The 22,642-nt window shown below is 39.9% G+C and overlaps 1 protein-coding gene across 5 annotated transcripts in view; it reads left to right on the top strand.

The window, feature by feature from the left end:
- Window positions 1–22,642, top strand: part of NBEA (neurobeachin) — an 843,583-nt gene that overhangs the window by 682,752 nt on the left and 138,189 nt on the right. For all 5 annotated transcript variants that reach the window (XM_077806446.1, XM_077806437.1, XM_077806454.1 and 2 more), the window contains 2 exons: window positions 12,865–12,982; window positions 14,632–14,734. In XM_077806446.1, the coding sequence (XP_077662572.1) occupies window positions 12,865–12,982; window positions 14,632–14,734 (221 nt within the window). The remainder of the gene's footprint in view (window positions 1–12,864; window positions 12,983–14,631; window positions 14,735–22,642) is intronic.

The following is a 22,642-nucleotide window of genomic DNA, read 5'->3' on the forward strand; positions in this document are numbered from 1 at the left end:
AAGTGGGCATTGTTTTTGTGGATATAAAAGGATAAGTACTCTGAACATGGCAATCTAAACTTATAAAAGAATGGAATGAGCAGAGCCTCATATTTTAACATTGGGAGGTGACCTCTTGAAAGTTTAAAAAAAGTTTAAAAAAATAGTGTTGGAAGGAGAAAAACAAGCTGAGTAAAATTTGGCAAGGAAAAAGAGAACCAAAACCACAAAAATATCTGCATTTTTGAAAACCCCAAAGAGGAGGAGAAAAATGAAGCAACAGTGCCAATATTTGTTTAAAAACGTTCTGAGAGAGGTTTTAAAAACTGATGTGGACTGAGGAATTGCAATAGTACATACTTTCTATGCTCATCCTGGAGATCACAGTTCTCCAAGACTATTTGAGTAAAGCTATTAAGGTTTACTACTAATAAAAAACCTTAAACCGAAGCAGTTCAGAAAGGCAAAAACACAATCTAACCAAAAGGAAGTGAGGTCAATATATGAAGATATAAAACAGTTGTGAACTTTAAAAAATGTACAGAAAATAAAACAATATAATGGGTGAGATCTTACAAATGGTTATTTTTATTGTGGCTGGGAACTGAAGCAAAAGAATGGATGATACCAAAATGGCCCGAATACATTTTATAATCCTGGAAAATCCAGAAATGGCAATGAAAACGTTCTGGATAATAAAGAGCATTTTACTAGTTTCATTTAAGCTGTGTGGTTACTGGCTGTTTGCATTTGTATTTTCCCTTTTTCCGGGAATTTATACACATGATGTTTTCATCTTTTGAGCAATTATTTTTGTCTTTTAAAAATATATATTTTGCTTCCCTTATATGTTTACATATATTAGTACAGTTGTTTTACCTGTTTAGTTACAGTATTTGTATTTTTCTTGCTAGACCTAAAGACTTAAGTCTCTTCAGTGTCTTGGGAGATGATGGAGAAAATGATTTTCAGCTATTTTGCCTATGTTTGTTTCTAATTTTTAAGAGTATATACAATATTTAGGATCTTAAACTGTTTATGAAAACCATTAGTGTAGATGTGATGTCATTATTGACAGGCATTACTAATGTCTCTCAACCAGGGGAGAATGTCAGTGGTCCTTAAATATTCTTTCTCTTCAAGAAAAACTCTTGACTCTGGAATGATTCATAGTTTCTAAGGCCGGGAGGGACCATTGTAGGGTCGCCAGGCATCTGGTTTTCAACTGTTAAAAGTCTGGTCAGTGGCACAGCGGGGCTAAGGCAGGCTACCCTTCCTGCCCTGGCTCCGCGCAGCTCCCGGAAGTGTCCGGCATGTCCCTGTGGCTCCAAGGCCGCAGGGCCTGCCAGGGAAGTTCCGTGCTCTGCCCCCACCGCGAGCGCTGGCTCTGCAGCTCCCACTGGCCAGGAACCATGGTCAATGGGAGCTGCTGGGGTGCAGGAGCAACACAGAGCCAAGGTAGAGCCCCACTGTGCTGCCAACTGGAAGCCGCCCGGGGTAAGTGCCGCCCAGACGGAGCCCACACCTGAACCCTCTGCCCCAGGTCGGAACCCCCTCCTACACCCTAACTCCCTCTCAGATCCCGCACCCCTACCCCAAGTCGTAATCCCTTCCCTCACCCTAACTCTCTCCCAGACCCCGCACACCCACCCACACCGCAACCCCCTGCCCCAGGTCAGAACCCTCTCCTACACCTAAACTCCCCCCTGGAGCCTGTACCCCAACCCCCTACCCCAGCCCTGAGCCTCCTCCTGGAGCCCAAACTTCATCCCAGAGCCCGCATTCCAACCCCCTGTCCACCCCCCCCAATCCCCTCCCGCACTCCAAACCCTTCGGCTCTAGCCCAGAGACTCCTCCTGCACCCCAAACCCCACATCCCCAGTTCCACCCCCAAGCCCACAGCCCCAGTCGGAGCCCGCACCCCTGCCCTCCCACCTCCAGCCAAAGTCCTCACCCCCTTTCACACCACCCCCCTGCCTCAGTCCAGAGCCCCCTCCCACACTCCGAACACCTCATTTATGGCCCCATCCTGGGGACCTCATCCCCAGCTAGAGCCCTCACCACAACTCCATGCCCCAACCCAGTGAAAGTGAGTGAGGGTAGGAGGTGGGCTGGAGTGAGTTGGGGGCAGGGCCTCAGAGAGGGGCTGGGGCAGGAGCATGTCCTCAGGGAAGGGATGTGGCGTGGGGGTGAGCAGGGGTGTTCGGTTTGTGCAGTTAGAAAATTGGCAACCATATACCATTGATTATGCAGTCTGACCTCCTGTGTACAACAGGCTAGAGAACTTCCCTAAAATAATTCCTGGAGCATATCTTTTAGAAAAAACATTATTCATGTCAATTACCACCAAGTCACAAACTTCTCTTTCCGGAGCAGGAGATTGAGAAGCAGTATCTATTCAATTCCAGATACAGTTCATCATTAGTGATTTATTAGGTAGGTTCCGGTCTGGGTTATAGTCTTCCTTGGAGTTGGTCATATTTGTTAGTTATGAATGGTCTTCTGGTTTTAGATTAGAGTCAGCTGGCCATTTTGGTCCCACTAGGCCTCCCAGCAACTTAAGAAATGATTAACTCTGGCTTGTTGCTTCTGTGACTGAAAAGCATTGTTGTCTATGGTTTCCTGTTGTACCAAGAAGATAGGAGTCAGGCCATGACATTGAGTGATTGTGATGGTTTCCCCTTGTTCCCCTTCTGCTTATGCATGCACAAAAAAAGGTGTTTTTGAGTTGTGGACTCTGGTTCTGGCTTCAGGCACTGTAGTCAGATTTAACTCACTCTTATGGACAAATGTGAAGAGAAAGAGGCAGCTGCAAGCAGGTCCTAACAAGGCAGAGAGGTTGGGGGAAATGATAGCCACCTGGCTACAGAAAAATAGCAAATTCCACAGCAAAAGTGCTAAATTCTGTGTCAACTTGGAAAAATGCCAAATTCTCTGGCTCACTGGTCCATGGGGCCCTAGTTGAAATGCATGATGCAATTCCCACCTATCAGAGCTATTGTTTCAGACTCAGGCAAACTTTGCTGCATTAGTTTACACCACATTAATATTTTCAAGGTTATCTTCACAACCATGAGGGCTAGGAGGTGATATGCCTGTCATGGCCAAGTGAGGAAGCACACTTGATGAGCTCGCATTCGTCCCTTCCCTAATTACCAGTAGCATTCTCAGCAAAGCCTCCCACTAGATCCTATACCTAAGCTTAAGACCTGGAGGAGCCCAGAAGAACAGGGGGCAAGTGAGAATAGGGCAGAAAGTGGCAAGAGTGGATATGACAATGAGAGTGGACTGAGGGACTCCCTGCCCCACCCACTGGCGGAATGGCATCAGTATTGTTGGAGAGGTGAGTGAGAGGTCATTGCCTCATTGCCGGTGTATATAGCGTGAAAGGCAGTGGTTGCACACACCTCTCTTTCTCTCTCTGAACTCACTGGTAGCACAGTTGCTGGAGACAAACTTCATTTGTTGGGAAGACGAGAAAAGGAATGGGTGCAATCCAGACCAGTGAGGGGCTATGTCGCTCTTGCTCTGCTGCCTGAGGTGCCTCACCATGCTTTGTTGTAGCTCTCAACCTGGGCACCTCCCAAACAGCCAAACAGCATGCAGGTCACACCCTAAGTATCTGTGTAAAGCTACCTCCCTGATCTAGCAACTCTGACCCCAGCAACCTGTTAGTAAATACCAGCCACATTCTGACTTCCAGCAGCCTTAGTTACTACTTGCAGGGTGACCTCAACACACTCCCAGTCCCAGATTTCCCCCCAAAACATGTGTTCTGCACTGTCATCAGAACATAAGAATGGCCATACTGGGTCAGACCAAAGGTCCATTCAGCCCAACATCCTGTCTACCGACAGCAGCCAATGCCAGGTGCCTCAGAGGGAGTGAACCTAACAGGTAACGATCTAGTGATTTCTCTCCTGCCATCCATCTCCTCCCTCTGACAAACAGAGGCTAGGGACACCATTCCTTACCCACCCTGGCCAATAGCCATGAATGGACTTAACCTCCATGAATTTATCCAGTTCTCTTTTAAACCCTGTTATAGTCCTAGCCTTCACAACCTCCTCAGGCAAGGAGTTCCACAGGTTGACTGTGCACTGTGTGAAGAACTTCCTTTTATTTGTTTTGAACCTGCTACCCATTAATTTCACTTGGTGGCCCCTAGTTCCAATATTCACCACTCATAATTTTATATACCTCTATCATATCCCTGCTTAGTCTCCTCTTTTCCAAGCTGAAAAGTCCTAGCCTCTTTAATCTCTCCTCACATGGGACCCGTTCCAACCCCCTAATCATTTTAGTTGCCCTTCTCTGAAGCTTTTCTAATGCCAGTATATCTTTTTTGAGATGAGGGGACCACATCTGCACTCAGTATTCAAGATGTGGGCGTACCATGGATTTATATAAAGGCAATAAGTTATTCTCCATCTTATTCTCTGTCCCTTTTTTAATGATTCCTAACATCCTGTTTGCTTTTTTGACTGCTGCTGCACACTGCGTGGACATCTTCAGAGAACTATCCATGACGACTCCAAGATCTCTTTCCTGATTAGCTGTAGCTAAATTAGCCCCCATCATATTGTATGTGTAGTTGGGGTTATTTTTTCCAATGTGCATTACTTTACATTTATCCACATTAAATTTCATTTGCCATTTTGTTGCCCAATCACTTAGTTTTGTGAGATCTTTTTGAAGTTCTTCACAGTCTGCTTTGGTCTTAACTATCTTGAGCAGTTTAGTGTTGTCTGCAAACTTTGCCACCTCACTGTTTACCCCTTTTCCCAGATCATTTATGAATAAGTTGAATAGGATTGGTCCTAGGACTGACCCTTGGGGAACACCACTAGTTACCCCTCTCCATCTGAAAATTTACCGTTTATTCCTATCCTTTGTTCCCTGTCTTTTAACCAGTTCTCAATCCATGAAAGGATCTTCCCTCTTATCCCATGACAACTTAATTTACATAAGAGCCTTTGGTGAGGGAGCTTGTCAAAGGCTTTCTGGAGATCTAAGTACACTATGTCCACTGGATCACCGTTGTCCACATGTTTGTTGACCTCCTCAATGAACTCCAATAGATTAGTAAGACATGATCTCCTTTTACAGAAACCATGTTGACTTTTGCGCAACAATTTATGTTCTTCTATGTGTCTGACAATTTTATTCTTTACTGTTGTTTCAACTAGTTTGCCTGGTACTGACGTTAGACTTAAATATTGCTGTTACATTAGCTATCTTCCAGTCATTGGGTACAGTAGCTGATTTAAAGGACAGGTTACAAACTATAGTTAATAGTTCTGCAATTTCACATTTGAGTTCTTTCAGAACTCTTGGGTGAATGCCATCTGGTCCTGGTGACTTGTTACTGTTAAGTTTCTCAATTAATTCCAAAACCTCCTCTACTGACACTTCAATCTGTGACAATTCCTCAGATCTGTCACCCTCAAAAGACGGCTCAGGTTTGGGAACCCTCTTCTGGACAGTCCAGATATATTAAGCCAGTTGCACCTCTAAGGGGATCAGTATACAACAGTCTGTTATCCTAAATGGAGTTACCCAAACAATTAACAACACTGGATTAGTTTTAATTGAAGAATAAAACAAGTTTATTTAACTACAAAGTGAGTGCAAGTATAGGGTGTTAAAGTCAGAAATGGTTTCTAGAGAAATAAAGGTAGAATGTTTTCTAGTGTTAAATTTATCAAACTAGACTTGGTTCACATAAAATTCTGATCACATGCTCCCAGGTCAGAATCTGCTCCTAAAGTCCATTGTCTGTTTCTTTTGTCATCTTAGGTGAAAAAGAGAGAGATGGACAGGGCAAGCTAACTTGGGGTGTTTTTCCCCTCACTTCTATAGTTCAGTCACCCTTTGAAATGCATTTTCCTGAGGATTACCCCTCGTTAAAGTTCATTCAAACAGTAAAGAAGGCAACAATGGTCTGTGGTGGTGAAAGAGGTTGCACACTGTTTTGTCTCACCTCTGTTTGCTGAAATGTGGATTTTCCTTGTCTTCTGTCTTCCCCCTTTCACTTTCTGAGGACCCTGTTTTTAACTTATATGTGAATTGAGGTAAACACACAGTCCTTTCTTTAAGACCTGTTTGCCCCATCCTGCTTAACTGGAGTTACATGGGTTTGAACATGTGCTACCAACATCATTCAAGGGGAGTCTATAACTTTCCATATAATGTTGTTATGCACATTCCATCCTGATATTATAGACCAGGGAGTTATTAGTTTTCAGATGATACCTTACAAGGCATATTTTATACAAAGATTATTACAAAGATGTGTAGTGTGTGACTATAGGGAGGCATTCTGTTACAGCGGCCCATCCTCCTCCCTTGCCAGAAGATGTCAAAGCTGCAGGCCTGAGGCCATCTAACCCCCACTCCTCTCCCCCAACCAAGCACACTGGTAACATGGCAGCAGGAGACAAGTTTGTCTCTTTTGCCAGGAAGCTGAGAAGATGAATGAACAGGAACTGAGGGCTGTCTCTCCCCATCCTTCTTCCTAAACTTGTAGTTAATGTGTGTATCCCAGAAATTTGGGTAATGGGTGGGAGCTCTGGATGAAAAACACAAAGAAGGGAGAGAGAGATTAAAAGAAAAGAGGGCAACAAAAAGCCAAGGAGTAGGAGTCAGAAGAATCAGCAGTTGTGGGGATAGCTAGTAAAATAGTAGTACAGATTACTTTCAGATTAAATGTTGTGCTAGAAACCTGTTTCAGCAAGTTCAAAGAAAAGTTAAATGACAAAGTGTCCACGGTGGGTAGTAAAATGATCTAGTGGTAGCCATTACAGACATGGACTCTCAAATTATCAACACTGAGGAGAAACGTGCAAGGTTGGGTGGAGAGAATTGTGGTCTGGAATCTCACGTTAAAACACTGGCCGAAAAAACAGATGATATGGGAAATCGGATTCGAGGACTGCCAATGAGGACCAAAGGCAAATACTCCCTATGATACTTAGAAACATGGCTCCTTAAAGCTTTGATTGAAAGGGTACACTGGATCGACATACCAGCACACAACAGAAATCCAGCTAGACTACATCCAGTCATAGTATGACTACACAACTTCAGAAGACCTGGTTTTGATTCTTCACATACAGCCAGGAAGTTGACAGAATTAAGAGTGGAGAGGATTCTTCTGTGAAGATTATTGTATGGATATATGGCGGACAATGGCTTAATTTACAAAAGTCTGCAAAGAGCTCCCAAGGAAAAGCTTAAATTTGCCTGATGTTTCCAGCAATCTCAAAAATATGTCAGCTGGGTCAAACCCATATTTTCTACACATGGGGAAGCCCAAAAGTTCCTGACCTCAGTCTCAGAGCCAAATGTGGTAGATGAAGTAGTAGAGGGAACTGATTAGATTCAGGATAAGTATATCTCAAGTGAGGACTTGCTAAATATCGGGGAAGGGGAACTGGAATGATTTTTGAATATGGTAAAATACAGTGGTTTATGTGTTGTAAGAAAAGTACTGCCTTGATGGCAAACATATATAGAGTATTTTTTATATTACATGTATTAGAAGGAGTATTGTTAGGTAAGAGTTTTCAACAAATAATGGTACAAAAGTTAATGTTTGTAATTATTAAGGATATCAGAAAATATAGCACAACATATAAAGAGAAAATGGAAACTAGATTGTTTGAAATGTATAAATCAAGGTTGTTATAATTAGGGGTGATATTGAATGTAATTGAAGGGTAGCTGATAAACAAATACTGTATAGATACAGATATCTGGGGGTTATGGTGGGAAAAGATGGGAAAGGTATTACAAGGGAAAGACAGTACTGAATATTCTGAAAAATGGGTAAAATAGAGTCAGAGACAATCTGGTGCCCCCAGAATGTTATGGGACTAACAGTAGAATGTCCATTTTTATTAAGAATGTAAGAGAAATGTTTTATACTTTCAGGAGTACATTAAAATAGTCTATAAAAACCCTCTGTCATATATCTGGGGAAGTGTTACAAAGATTGAGCTGATACCATTACGCAGGGGAACAAGACAAGGATGTCTCTGATCAACCTTATTTCACTTAATTATTGAACCATTAGCGCAAAAGTTCAGGGGCACAGAAGAAATTCAGGTAATAAATGTATTGTGAATAGCAAACAAAGTTTCATTATACGCTGACAATCTTATGCTTTTCATACAAGATATACATTTCCAGTATTACTAGAAATAATTGAAGTGTTTGGTCAGGAATCAAGGTACAGACTAAACTATTCTAAATCAGAGATACTGAAATGAATAATATCCACTGAAAATAGTGGATAATAAAATTAGATATTTAGGCATTAATGTATCACTTAAAGTGATGGAGCTGTTGAAACTAAATATTGAGCCATTAATGAAAATTATTTACTATGACATAGGCAAAGGGACATGATTACCAACGACATTGATTGGTAGAATTAAAGTACTTAAAATGAATGTCCTACCCATGGTTCTGTGTACATTTTCCATGATTCCCTTTACAGACTGGAAAAAAATTTTTACCACAAAATTAAAAATTATGCAGAGATTTTGATGGTTATACCAGAAACCATGAATCAAAATGGAATGATTGGGATGACCAAGTGAGATGGGAGGTCTGGTGCTACTAAATTTCAAGAGATACTACGGGCAGCATAAATCAAGGCAGAACTAGAATGGATCTCTAATCAAGAGAAACCATTGGGTGTAAGAACTGAAACTGACAAACACAATCTCAGTATATAATTCTGTTCCATATTTCAAAATTCCAGCACCCATAAAACAATACCTGTTATTTTAAAATGTACATAGTAATTGAACGTATGTAGGGTTGGCAGAATTAAATTTTTTAAAATAATTTCTGTAGATAATATTGAAGTTTATTTTTAAGTCTTTTTTCTCTTTTTATTGGTTTAAATTTACACAGTTGTAGGAAATTATTCGGGGGGGGCGGAATCTGACAATTATTTAATGGCAACAGACATTGAGATTCAAAAAGATAAAGCTTTATAACCATTAAAAGACACATTTTCAACATCACTTGTCAAAATATATAAAGTAAATACCCTTAAATGAAACTCTAGTGAGTTCCCAAGCAGGATTTTTCTACTTTGACTTTCTGTAAATTTCAGTTATTATTGATGGAAATACTTTTTGTCAGTTTGTGTGTACAGTGAAATCGATACAGAGATAAAAAAATCTTTAAAAGCCTAAACTTAACCAGATGAGAAGAGCAGATCTCAGTAATATCAAAAATAAAAAAATAGTGCTTTCAAACATGGTCTACATAAGGAATTATTTTAAAATTGAGACAAATATCACATAAAGGAAGGAAAAATGAGATACTAGATGAGGAGGGCTCTGAGTTGTTATTGAGAATTCTTTCCCAGGTGTTTGGCTGGTGGGTCTTGCCCATATGCTCAGGGTCTAACTGCTATATTTGGGGTCAGGAAGAAATCTTCCCCCGGGTCACCCTGGTTTTTTTTCGCCTTCCTCTGCAGCATGGGGCATAGGTCATTTGCAGGTTTAAACTACTGTAAAAGGTGGATTCTCTGTAACTTGAAGTCTTTAAATCATGATTTGAGGATTTCAGTAACTCAGCCAGAGGTTTGGGGACTATTACAGGAGTGGGTGGGTGAGGTTCTGTGGCCTCCTGTGGCAATGTGCAGGAGGTCAGACTAAATGATCATGATGGTCTCTTCTGACCTTATATAGGCTATAGGTCTATGATTTCTTCAGGGATGGACTACCCTTAAAACAAATTGATGTAGGAGATATTAAAAAAAAAAAAAGCACTATGAGTTTATTCTGATTGTTTACCGTATTTAAAACATTTTCAGAAAAGAAAGGAACAAAGTATTCTTCATTTGAAAATTTCATACAAGAGCTTGAAGTTTCAGTAACCAACATGTCTATCTAGAATATACGACTTCATGACTCTGCAGTATTGTTGTAGTAGTATTGGTCCAAGGAAATTGGAGAGACAAGGTGGGTAAAATAATATCTTTTATTGGACCAACTTCTGTTGGTGAGAGAGACAAGCACTCTGTGACACATGAAAGCTTGTGTTTCTCACCAACAGAAGTTGATCCAATAAAAGATGTTACCTCACCCACCTTGTCTCTCCAACTTCATGACTCTCTTTTTAGGAGACAAACTGCATGAATCTGTTAAGTTATGGAGTGCAGACTGTAAATGTGAAATAACAAAAGAATGGCTGGAATGATATAATGCAGACAGTAAGTAGTGGATCCAGCACTAATCAGAAAGTACACGTTCAGTACTATCTGGTACATGGAATCTATGCTTCTCCATCTATATATAAAAAAATACAGTATTGCCCCAGCTATTTGTATGAAATGCAAAAGAGCCAGAACCTGTTTCCTACACATGATATGGGAATGCTGGATGGTAAAAATGTTTTGGAAATCTATGCTGAAATAAATAAATAAAATGCTAGCTAGAACTCCAAACAGGACTGATGATGTGTGGTGGGATTTTGTCTATTAAATAATTGAGATGCTATGATATGGACACAATAATCTTATGTTTATAATAACAATAGATAGTCAGGAAGGAAATAGAGGGCAATAATTGAATACATCCTGCTTTCCTCTAATTTCCCATGCTTTCTGTCTCCTGACACTCAACACCTTTGCCCCAAGAGAACATTCATCTTCCCAGTAAAAAAGTAAATAGGAATGGTTAAATATATGTATATCCAGTTATAGTTGTGTGGTTGTTTGAATAATTTGGAGGGGGGAGAAAAGAAGTAATGAGATATCAAACTATGGTCAATATATAATATGCTTGTAAATATTGTTACTATTCTACAAAATATTGTAATATTTTCAATACGTATATATGCAAAGACACCGTAACTGAAATATTTTATTGTAAATGACCGGTAATATCAGTAAATAAAATATTTTTCCTAACTCCACCCCATCACAAGTCTCATGTGAGGGTAAGAAATATTTATTGTTTTAATGAAAGCTGAAGTACTGGAGCACAATTTTTCTGTTAAGGGATGAGTTCTGTGGCAAAGCCACTAGCTGCAGCATATACGGGACCCTCATTAGAACTGTACACATTTTACACACCTGATTAAAAAAAGTCCAGTTATATTAGCTACTGTCCATTAGCTACTTTTAGCTTTTTAAATCCAAAGATTTGCCTCCTTATCGCCTCCCAGCATCTTGAGTACACACACATTTATCACAAAGTGTGTATTATAGGGTGGTAGATGCAAGTAAATGCAAATGAGTGTGGTGCTGGAATCTTTGAGGTGTATTGTTCTTGGTGACCTTAGCTACCACATACATGATGTCAAGTGTACCCTAGCATCTGATCTCAATGAAAGACAAAAGGAGAGCACAGTCTATTGAGCTTATCAAAGAGAAGGTTAAGAGACAACTTAATCAGTCTCTAACTCCTATACAGGAAGGAGATATCTGATACTAGAGGGCTCTATAATCTAGCGGACAAAGGAGTTAGACAGGCCAGTGGCTGGAAGTTGAAGTCAATGAAGTTCAAAGTATAAATCAAATGCAAATTTTTAACACTGAATGTAATTAACCATTGGAAGTTTACCATGCGGCTTGACACCAAGCAAAACTGTTATTGGTTGGAAGGGGCAAGGAGCCCCTGGCATCCATCCAGGGAATTGCCAAGCAAAGTCAGCCCAACAAGCCACTGCTCCAACACTCTGTGAATCTTGAGTGTTAGGAATTGTGCACAGCTGAGCTAAAATAGAACAGTACCATCAGCACTTGGTGTTGTCTCCAGATCAACCCTACACAGACCATGAAGAACATCATAGTTCACTGCTCTTCCTGTCCCGCTTTCTTCTAAGAAACAGCTAATATCTGAGACTGTTTCAGAAGCTGATTTACAATTATTATTATTATTCCTTCTGAAATGGATTGTCATTTTTATTATGCAAAGAAGAAAAGAAGTGCTTAACAAAAATTTATTAAGTTTCTGGTATTCTAACAAAATATATGTAACTTGAACATAAATGGAATATTCTAAAACTGAACTAAGCAGCTTTGTATATATGAACATGCATCATTAATACCTAAGCACTAATATGAAGAGACATCACTTCAAGCAGTTTGAGGAATGACAAAAAGTGAAATGGTCTAGGTATCTTGTCAATAAGTGTTACAGCAAACGGAACCTTAAATTTAGGACTTGCAAGTTAGAAAAGCAGTGCTACTTTCCAGCTCATGTTTTAAAATATCTTCATATTATGTTTAAAATTATAGAGAAATATATGTCACCATATCTTTGTAATGATTTGGAATAATAAAATGTGGTTCATCTTAGAAAAATTATTGTAACAATGACATCTTGCACTTCAATTATTCTCATATATTGGTTCACGGATTTTTCTAACTCACAGCCCTGTAAACTCAAATTAGAGATTTGACCATCAAGTCATATTATTTCTTTACTTTATACAACACATCATCAACAATAAAACTGTGGATTCAGAACTTAACAGGCAATTCTGTCTCATGCATGTGGCAAAATAGACTATAGCTTGCTTATCTGCAAGTGACCTTTATTCACTCCCCTGTGCTTGACTGCAGGACTTTTTTTTAATCTTTAATCTTTACTTTAATTTTTTTAAGTAAAATAAGTTGATATGACACATGAGAAGCATATATACACATTATGAAGGTGCCATGTTTACAGCCACATCTCTGACTATAACCAGGCTTTATCTTTTAAAAACATTTCAGTCCACCTTTGAACTTAATGTTTTTGAGTGCCATAAAGTTCAACAAGATAAGCTTACCCTGACTTTGTTGAAGCATAAAACTTGTGGTACTGTCAAAACATCTTCTAATAAGTGTCTGTTTTCCCTTATTTATTTTAGGTTCTTGCCTACACAGAAGGCCTTCATGGAAAATGGATGTTCAGCGAGATTCGAGCTGTTTTTTCAAGACGTTATCTTCTCCAGAACACTGCTTTGGAAGTGTTTATGGCAAATAGAAGTATGTCTTTATGTTGTTCATTCATTTGGTATAAGGTATCTGCTTGTAGTTTTTATGGATGGTGTCCATTCATCCCCAAATTAAAACTTTGTCATTTGTTTTGAAAAATGCTATTTTCCTTCAGTAATCCCTCACACTTGTATTTATTCACTACATCTGATATAGAAAATATTTGCCAATAGGCCATTAATATGGATTTTAATTTGGCACTCTGACAGCAAGTTTGATGAATAAAGACCACACACTGAAGTTGGTAAATGCTGCTACTATTTTCCATGCTGTCACAGGGCACGGATCCTCTCCTATCTATTTCCCAGCAGAAACTGCACAGACTGCATGAGGTGTGCAGTCAGTGACCTTTTATTTCAAGTTCCCTCCACCAATATCACTTTAGTCCCCATACAACAATCTGTTTACAATATATGCAGTGCTTTTGGCCCTCTCCTCAGGACTTGGGGAGAACAGAGGTGTCCCTTTTCTGAAGCTTTTATGTGACTGAGCTTAACTAGCTCTGTTCCTTTCTGTCTTTCCCCCTCCCCTGGCACTTCCTTCCTGTACCTCTTTATGAGACTTGGGCTGATGGCTAATTGAATGTTTATCCCACCCAACCTGCCAGTCTGATTACCCCAGTCAGCTTCCTCTGGAGGGGCACCTAATTAACAGCTGAGTGATCAGAGTGCAGGCTCATCTGTTCACTCCATGCACTCTGTCACACATGCATTATTGTCCAGAACTTTAAACAGATTTGCTTCTGCTATGTCCTCATACTCTTTGCTTTCATTTTCTGAAAATATTCTAGTGAAATAGCTTTACTACCGCACATACTCAACAACAACAATGGGAGGGAGGGTTTAAGCCTGAGTGGCTGATATATGCCAAAAGTGATTTTTTAATAGCTTAATTAACCAAGTGAAATTTTCAAATTTTATATTTCAAAATACAGTTTGAAATTTGTACTGTTATTTGTCCAAGTTGCCTATTTAGTTAACAAAGCTAATCAATAACAGCACAAATGTTGACTATTCACAATGAACTGTTAATGAAAGATCTTCTGAGCTAGAATTTATTTGTTGAAAAAAGTGAATAATTTTGAATAATGAATTAATTTGAAATATTTGTAGTTCTGTTCATGAATAATTCAAAAATAGTAAAAGAGTTGAAAGTCTAGTCAGTATGTGGGAGCAGTGATGTAAGTTCTTTCCTTCAGCTGAAGAGGGGAGGTATTCAGCCAGTCCCTGATCTGGCAGGTTTTGACTGCACTAGTCACTGGACTAAATTCCATACAACCCATTGGAAGGCTCTACAACCTAACGATAGACTTGAATGTGTGACATACCACCCTTCCCCTGCAACACACAATCTATATTTCCTGCAAGATGGGGATACACATTAATGCAAAATAAGATAATTAGCTTAACACTGTATTACTCAGAACACAGAACATTTTCAGAAGCACCCATTCTCCAACCTTGATGATACTGAAAGTTTTAAAGACCCTTGGTTCACAGGAAGATAAATGTGTTAGCTGGATTATCTTTCCAAATAAATTCTGAGAAGCCTTTTGAAAATATATTGTGAATTATCTGGTAGAGAAACAGAGTTCTGTACTTTTGTGGTGTTTTAAGTCATGTTTTTTCTTCTTACCACAGCTTCGGTTATGTTTAATTTTCCTGACCAAGCAACAGTAAAAAAGGTTGTGTACAGCTTACCTCGTGTTGGAGTGGGGACCAGCTATGGTTTGCCACAAGCAAGGTAATTGTCATTAAAATATTTCATGCCGTATTGTGTTTATATGCTTGCAAACTCAGAATGGTTGATATTTGTGAATATTAAAATATCACTCCTGCACGGGGTCTGGAATTCCCATCACTTCAGGATCTCTTGAGCAACAATATTTTTAACTTAATTATGTGTTATGCTGTTATAGAAAACCAGCATTATGTAAAAGTATTTTAAATCAGCAATTATTTTTACCATTTTAGCAAACGAGCACACTCCAATGAGCAAACAGAATACAGCTGATTGAAATTGTTTGTTATTTAAACACTGAAAGAACAGTGTGCTTGTTTGTTTTTGAGGTGACATTTTTGCAAAGATTGACATGCTGCTTTGAGTATTAAAACTAAAGACATGAACTGAGGTCAGGCATATTTTGATTTTGCCAAACAGTTTTGCTTGGATTTTTTGCCTTTTCCAGTGGCTGAAGTGAAATAGAGCCCATTCCAGAACAGCCAATAGCCCAGTCATTAAGGTCCTCACCTCCAGAGCAGGGATTATAGTGTTAATAAGATAATTAAAAACAAAAATCCCAACAGCCATAGGAATGAACAAGATGAATACTCTTCCTTCCTCACACATTCCTAACTATGACTAGGACAAAAGTGACTAGTGATTTCAGGTGCCTGAATTTCTGGGTGCCCAGCTTGAAACACCTTATTGGGGCCTGATTTTGAGAAAGTATTGAGCACCCACCTTGGAAAATCTGGTTCCATTAAAGTGTCTCAAGTTGGGCACCTGTTAATTGAGGATAAAAGAGAAGTCACTTTTTAAAATTTTGGATCCTGTTATTTCTCCCAGAGTATAGAATTGCATCCCAGACCATCTTGATGAATAGCTATTCATGGACCTATCCTCCTTATCTAATTCTATTTAGAACCCAGTTATACTTTTGGTATTCTTCTTCAAGTAGTGTCCCTATTCGTGCTCCACTGTAGTTGTATCTGCACCCCGTGCCCAACAAAGATACACCTACAGTGGAGCAGCCACAGGGACACACATCTTGAAGAACCATTGTTACGGCACAAGGTGAGTAACTTCTTCACAATATCCCCTGGCAGTGAGTTCCACAGGTTGACTGTGCATTGTGTGAAGAAGTTCTTCCTTCTTCTTTGAGTAGTGTCCCTATGGGTGTTCCACTCTAGGTCCACTTGTGCCCCATGTGTGTCAGATCAGAGATTTTAAGTAGCAGTGTCTGTTTGGCCCATGCATGGAGCCCCCGCAGCCTTGTGCCCTCCACCAAGATTATGTAGAGTTGTGTGGGCGAACCATTCTCAGTTCCTTCTCAACTGTCTCAGCCTGAGACGGAGCTTCAGCAGCCTTTGAGTTGAGCTTACCTTAACTGTAATTTTCTATCATTCTTAATAGTTAGTGTTAGTTCTTCAAGTTTCCTTTGTGTTAGTTAGCAGAAGTAATTTTATAATTTAAAAAAACTTTAAATAAAAGATTTTACTTATACTTTTAGGATAAGGACCATTGTCCTCCATCCATTTTCTTTGTTTCTCCCCCTCAGGAGAAATTAAACCCTTTAAATTTAAAGTCCACCGTTCTCCTGGTTTAAATGTTGCCTTTCATGCTGAGAGACTATCCCAATCAGTGACGGACACTCCCAGTGAGTTCACTGCCTTGGGGTGTCACATATTCCCCAAAAGTGTAATTTCTGTCTGCAATTAAAGTTGAGGGCTAGAAAGAACTGGGAACTAAAACTACATCTCCTTATGATGGAGAGTTTGCTTTGATCAGCCTCTGACCCCAGCCAGGGTACTCCCCTGGTATAATGATTTCCAAACAGGTCGACTGCTTCTACCTCCTTGGTGCAACACTCCTTTAGAGCATCAAAGAGGAAATCCCTGGAATCCTCTCAAAAGGACTCCAGAAAGCAGTCTTGCTTTGGCACCTACTGATCTCCGACTTGGTACCCACGAGGCTGCAGGTTCCTCAGCTACTGTGACCACCAGCAAGCCTAGAATTCTAAAGGTTCTGGCTCTGAAAAATCAGTATTATCAGGTGATTGGACTGGTGCAGAGAAGAAGACCAGCTCTTCTAAATCAGTACCAAAAGTCTCTACTAGGACCTCAGTATGCAGCCCTTTGGCTCTGCAAAAGACCAGACTGACACCTACTGATTATTCATCATAGTGCATGAGACCTTTGGTACCATCAGCACCATCTGCCACCGTTACCTCTGCCCAGCTTGTCTCATTAGTACCATCCACTGTTCCAGTACCTCAAGAGTTTCAATTTCCTCAGGACTTGGCAGTAATAGAAACACCTGAATCTCTCATTCGGTACCGACCCACTCTCAGTATTGACCCACCTCTTAATCTCTGAAGATTTTCCCAGTACCAACTGAGTTTCTGCCTTTCTTTATGATTTCTCCACCTCTACTAAGTGATGTTAATGAGGAAGACAATGGGGACTTTTCCTCAGTCTCCCACATTTCTGTCCAGCACTCTCCCTTCCATTATCATTGAACTCTCTATCCTGAGACCTCTAAGGAGTTGGGTGATCCTTGTGAGAGTCATGCTCCACCTGGCTGATATGGCCACCTTTGGGTGCCTCCACGCTTGATCAGTGGCAGTACTAGGACCATTGGACAGCTTTTCTCAAGGGCCCCTAATGTTTCTCACCAGGAGAAGAGCAGACAGTCCTCACCTGCCTCCCTCTCTAGGGTTCCTAATCCACAAGAGGAGACCTTTGAGGAGCAGGAAATGAGATTGGACAAAGAGAATACCTCTGCAACTAATATCTCTTCCCCCTTCTCAGATGAAGCTGTCATGCCTGCTCCACTGTCCTTATCTGATGATTATAAACAGTTCCAGGACCTCATTAAAAAGATAGCGGATTCTTTACAAATTCCACTGGAGGACGTCGCAGTATAAATTACTTGACATTCTGTACACTTCATCATCTGCCCGCATCGCACTACCTATTCACGAGGAATTGATAGACCCTGCAAAAATAATTTGACATAGCCCGGGTACAGTACCACCCACCTGTAAGAAGGCAGATAAAAAATATTATGGCCTCTCCAAGAACTCTGAATTTGTGGTTGATGCTGAGAATGAACATGGCAGAGAGCATGATGCTAAATCGACTCCATACAATAGAGACTTAAAGCATCTTGATTTGTTTGGGTGTAAGTCATTTTCACTGGCTATGTAACCATTAAAGATTGCCAATTATCAAGCCCTAGTAGTGAAATACAGCCATACAGACTATTCAAAGTCGAATGCATATATTGAGCATCTTCCAACAGACCAGCAGGAGCAGTTCCAGGGGGTCATCGTAGAGCAGGGGTGGCCAACCTGTGGCTCCGGAGCCGCATATGGCTCTTCAGAGGTTAATATGTGGCTCCTGGCATAGGCACTGACTCTGAGGCTGAAGCTACAGATACTAACTTTCCAGTGTGCTCACTGCTCAACCCCCTGCTCAGGCCCAGGTCCTGCCACCACTCTGCCCCTTCCCCCAAGCCTGCCATGCCCTCACTCCTCCCCCCTCACCACCAGAGCCTCCTGCGCACTGAAAAACAGCTGATCGCGGTGGGCGGGAGGCATGGGGAGGAACCCGTAGGCGCTGATTGGTGGGATTGCCGGTGGGCAGGAGGCGCTGGGGGATGGACGGGGTAGTGGATGGGGGACTGCTGACATACTACTGTGGCTCTTTAGCAATGTTCATTGGTAAACTCTGGCTCCTTCTCAGGCTCAGGTTGGCCACCCCTGTCGTAGAGGGTCAACTGCTCACAAGAACATCTCTCCAGGCCTCTCTCTGGGTGCCGCTGATATATCTGCTGATTCTATGACCTTGGTGATAGTCATGAGGAGGGCCTCCTGGCTTCAGCTCTCTAGTTTTCTAAGGGAAGTCCAAAATACAGTTGAGGACCTTTCTTTTGACAGATTGAAGTTGTTTGTGGAAAAAATGGATGAATCCCTGCATACCTTAATTCAGAATTAAAATACTTGATTTAGTGATTTTTAATTTGTAAGAGTGCAAAAATCAAAGTGAATTGGTAAAAGATGCTTTATTGTGCTTCACTGTTAAAGATGTCCTTGCACCTTAAGTTGAAATTGTGCGGGCCATCGTCCATAATATAAAACAATACCTCAAGTTATTAGGGGGGAAAATACAAATGATGAAGTCACTTGATGAAGAACAACATCTCTTTCAGCTGGCATGGTGACTCAATTCACTGTCAGCTCAGTACTGCCCCTTGTTCTGTATCAGTGACTTAGTTACGGATTTCCAAACCTCAGTCAAGCTAGTTGTAGACATTGCTCTTGGTGAAAGGAGAGGTGGAGAAAATCAAATTGGATGTCATTTTAGCATAAAGAGCCTTTTACGGCTTTGATTAAGAGTGAACATTGACTATTCCTCAGTCAGAAAGAGCCTGTGACATTTCCAAGCCTTTTCTTCCCAGGTGTTGTCTTTTTAGTGAGGTACTAATGGAGATTTTGTATCAGACAGCTTTGGGGATAATTAAATGGAAAATGAATGTAATAAAAGAGCTTCTTCCACACTTATGTAGTAACTTTTTTCCTACAAAGTGTCATAAGGATATTTAGTAAATCTATCTAGAACACTGTACCGCTCTACAAGTTGGAATATCTTACTGTATATCAGCGGTCTGCCTGCAATCTGCACAATAAGGTATTGATCTGATGGGAATTTACTATCTTCCAAAAAGCCAGGATAGCAGATCCATATGAACATCTCCACATTTGTGGTAGCATTTCCGAAAAGAGGTGTAGTTTGATCAAAGATGGGAGGATTTAGCAAAACATACAGCAGTAGATTCTTCCTGTGCTACCTGAAACAAGTAGGTATGGAACCAATTTATTGTGCATAATTTATTTCAGCCGCTGCTGAAATAACTTACACTCTTTGAAATTCCTTAGATATATAGTCAGTAGGGAGCTTTCTGGGTACATTTGCTTTCCTATGTGTTTAAGTTAAATCAGATATTCAAATGCAAAATGTAGCACTCATGGACATTTTGTAGATTTGTGAGAATCCCTTGGAGACTTTGGGTCAAGTTAAAATAAATTAGTAGATTGTACTGATCTTTATTTATTATTAGTAGTAGTATTTTATTTATTTATTTTAATTAATGAATGTATTTTTTGTATCTGATAGTACACACAGTGTCTTAGGGGAAGAGCTTACACTTTACAAACTAATTGTTAATCTATGTATAATTTATATAAGTTACTAATATGCTTAGTCAGTTCTTCACATTGTTTCAGAAGGCTGTGGGGGGGGGGGACATACAACATAATGGAAATCTCTTGTAAATTAATCTGAGCGTTGTATGCTGCATATTTGTCAGATGTATTGTACCATTGGATTCCCTAGATTTTGTAGAGAAATAAGAATATAAAAACTGGCAACAGTTCAGCAGCTGTTGAAGAGAGATGGATGCTAAGGTTTTCAAATAAGTGTGCAGGTAGTAAGCATCACTATTTTTCGCAAATCACTGGTAATTTATATCCACAAGTCAAGGTAACTGTGTGTTCAAATTAAGCATACAAATGTTCATTCTCTGATCTGTAAATTGAGTCCCACTCTATATGCAGGTATGTAAACATCTGTGTGTGCAAATATATGGCTCACATTTTCAATAATGACTAATGTTTTTGCCCAACTAGACACTTTTAAAGGGGCCGGATATTCAGAAAGTGCTGAGCAACCATCTTCTGAAAATCAGCCACTTAAAAGTGTCTTAAGGTGGGCATCCAGAATTTGTGAAACATCAGATCACTAGTCACTGTTGAAAATGTAGGCCACAAATAATTAAATAAAATTTATATATATTTATTCATAGTTGGTCAAACTTTTCAGATCCTCCCATTTTAATTGCATATTGTTTATTTTACTTATAATAAAAGTTGCAGTTACTATAATGTTTTATGTTATTTTTCACTAATAAAATGTGATTGGGAAAATTGTGGATTGGACAAGAATAAGGCACACAGTAGAAACTAGAAAGCAGGGATTTAACGCTATTTGGCAGAAAGGTGGATCTGAAACCTCAGCCACAGAAACTCAAATAATAGATGTTCTGGTGACTTTGCAGCATTAAATTTTTTGTCTTTTGTTTCTTTAAAAGGGCAGCATACACATAAGCCTGAATACACGTCAGCTAAATTAACATCTTTAGATCTGACTGGTTCCTTTGGAGCCATTATGGACTATTATTTCAGCCATCTACGGACTGAGAAATCTCTGAGCAGGACTCTTTACAACAGCAGAGATATTAGTGTTTGAGTCAAGAATCCATATACCAAACTGTGTCCAAAAGGGCCTAGATGTCACAAATTGTAATATAAAAGTCCCTAAGTATAAATTTATACAAACACCCATAAAGCCAGGGGCTAATATAGCTAAGGTTGAGGTCAGTACCAGAATACGGTCTATCATAAATGTGATCATACTGTATTTCTAAAAGGTATCTTTTTCAAATAGCAATATCTTCATTTTAGAGATCTGTAAATACATAATTATATTTTTCACTCATAGATATATGTACACAATATTTTTATATATGTGGGTATTAATATGGGCCTTAGAACTGTAATATCTGAGCATTTCCAAAGTATTTAAGAATAGAAATAACAATCTCATTCTTCCTTTCTAGCTTGTAGGGGACATAGCTTGCTTAGTTTATTGGATGTATTTGTTTCTGTGTGAAAGAGAGTGTGTATATGTGTATGTAAAGAACTTATTCAGGACAAATTAAGTCAAAGAAAGGAGTACTGAATTAATTTTGAAAGTGGTGAGGTACACAGGCACTCTTTTGTAGGAATAAATTCCAGAGACTTGGTCAAGCTGCTGTGAAAGTTCTGTTTCCTGCAGACTCAAATCTCCCCTTTTTAGTCAACAGTTATATTTTTCCATTGAAATGTAGCTGTTGTGGGCGTTCATGCTCATGGAGCTCAACGCGATCTCTTAGACTGCTAGCATTATTCCTATGGAGGGACGGAGATTATAGACTTAGCAACCTGTATGTGTTGCTAAGATGATGGGCTGCTATGTTTTATAATGTTTAGAGTATGTCTCCACTAGGTGCTGGGGGTGCGATTCGCAGCTTGAAGAGACATATACGTATTAGCGCACATTGAGCTAGTGCACTCAAGATAGTGTAGCTGTAGTAGCACAAGCAGCAGCAGGAGGGAGTAGCGGCTCTGAGTACAAACCTGTCCAGACACCGTGAGTATGTACTTGGGTAGCTGCCTTTGCTACCATGGCTACACTACAGTTTTTGGCAATGAGTGCGAGCATATTTCTTCTGGAGGTGGGAACCACACCAGAGTTCCGACTATAGACATACCAACAGAGCTTTATGAGGTGTAGCTTCATTACTAGATAGGAATCTCAGTAATAAAGTCTGGAAGTCCATAAATATGGGGTTATTATGGCTGTGTATTGGAGCTAAAATGTGTACTTTGGTAACTCTGTTTGGGACAGTGACTGTGTCTAACTCTGTTTGTACAATGTGTTGTATAATAGGACCCTGATCCTTCATTGGACTGTGGATGCTACCACAGCATAAAAGTTTATTATTATTATTAATTGATTATTAATAAATAAATAATAAATGCCTGCCCTGAAGTTCAGTTCTCAGGATTTGCAAGCAAACGCCACTCTTAATTTTGAATACAGTTAACGCCAACAGCTAAAGGGAATAATTCCTGCCTTTTTCCACACCACCCTCTTTTCTTTCCTCAACAAACCCTGCCCTCATTACAGTAAATATAAGGTAAAGTCTCTGGTGTTGGAGCTTGTTGGAGTTGAAAGCAGGGGAGGCAGGCTGCAGGGAGGGGATTCACTAACTTCATTGGTGTGTAAATATCCTCCATCTGTGATTCTGGAATATATTGCACTCAAA

This window comes from Eretmochelys imbricata, chromosome 1, assembly GCF_965152235.1.
Source record: "Eretmochelys imbricata isolate rEreImb1 chromosome 1, rEreImb1.hap1, whole genome shotgun sequence".
NCBI classification, from domain to species: domain Eukaryota; kingdom Metazoa; phylum Chordata; order Testudines; family Cheloniidae; genus Eretmochelys; species Eretmochelys imbricata.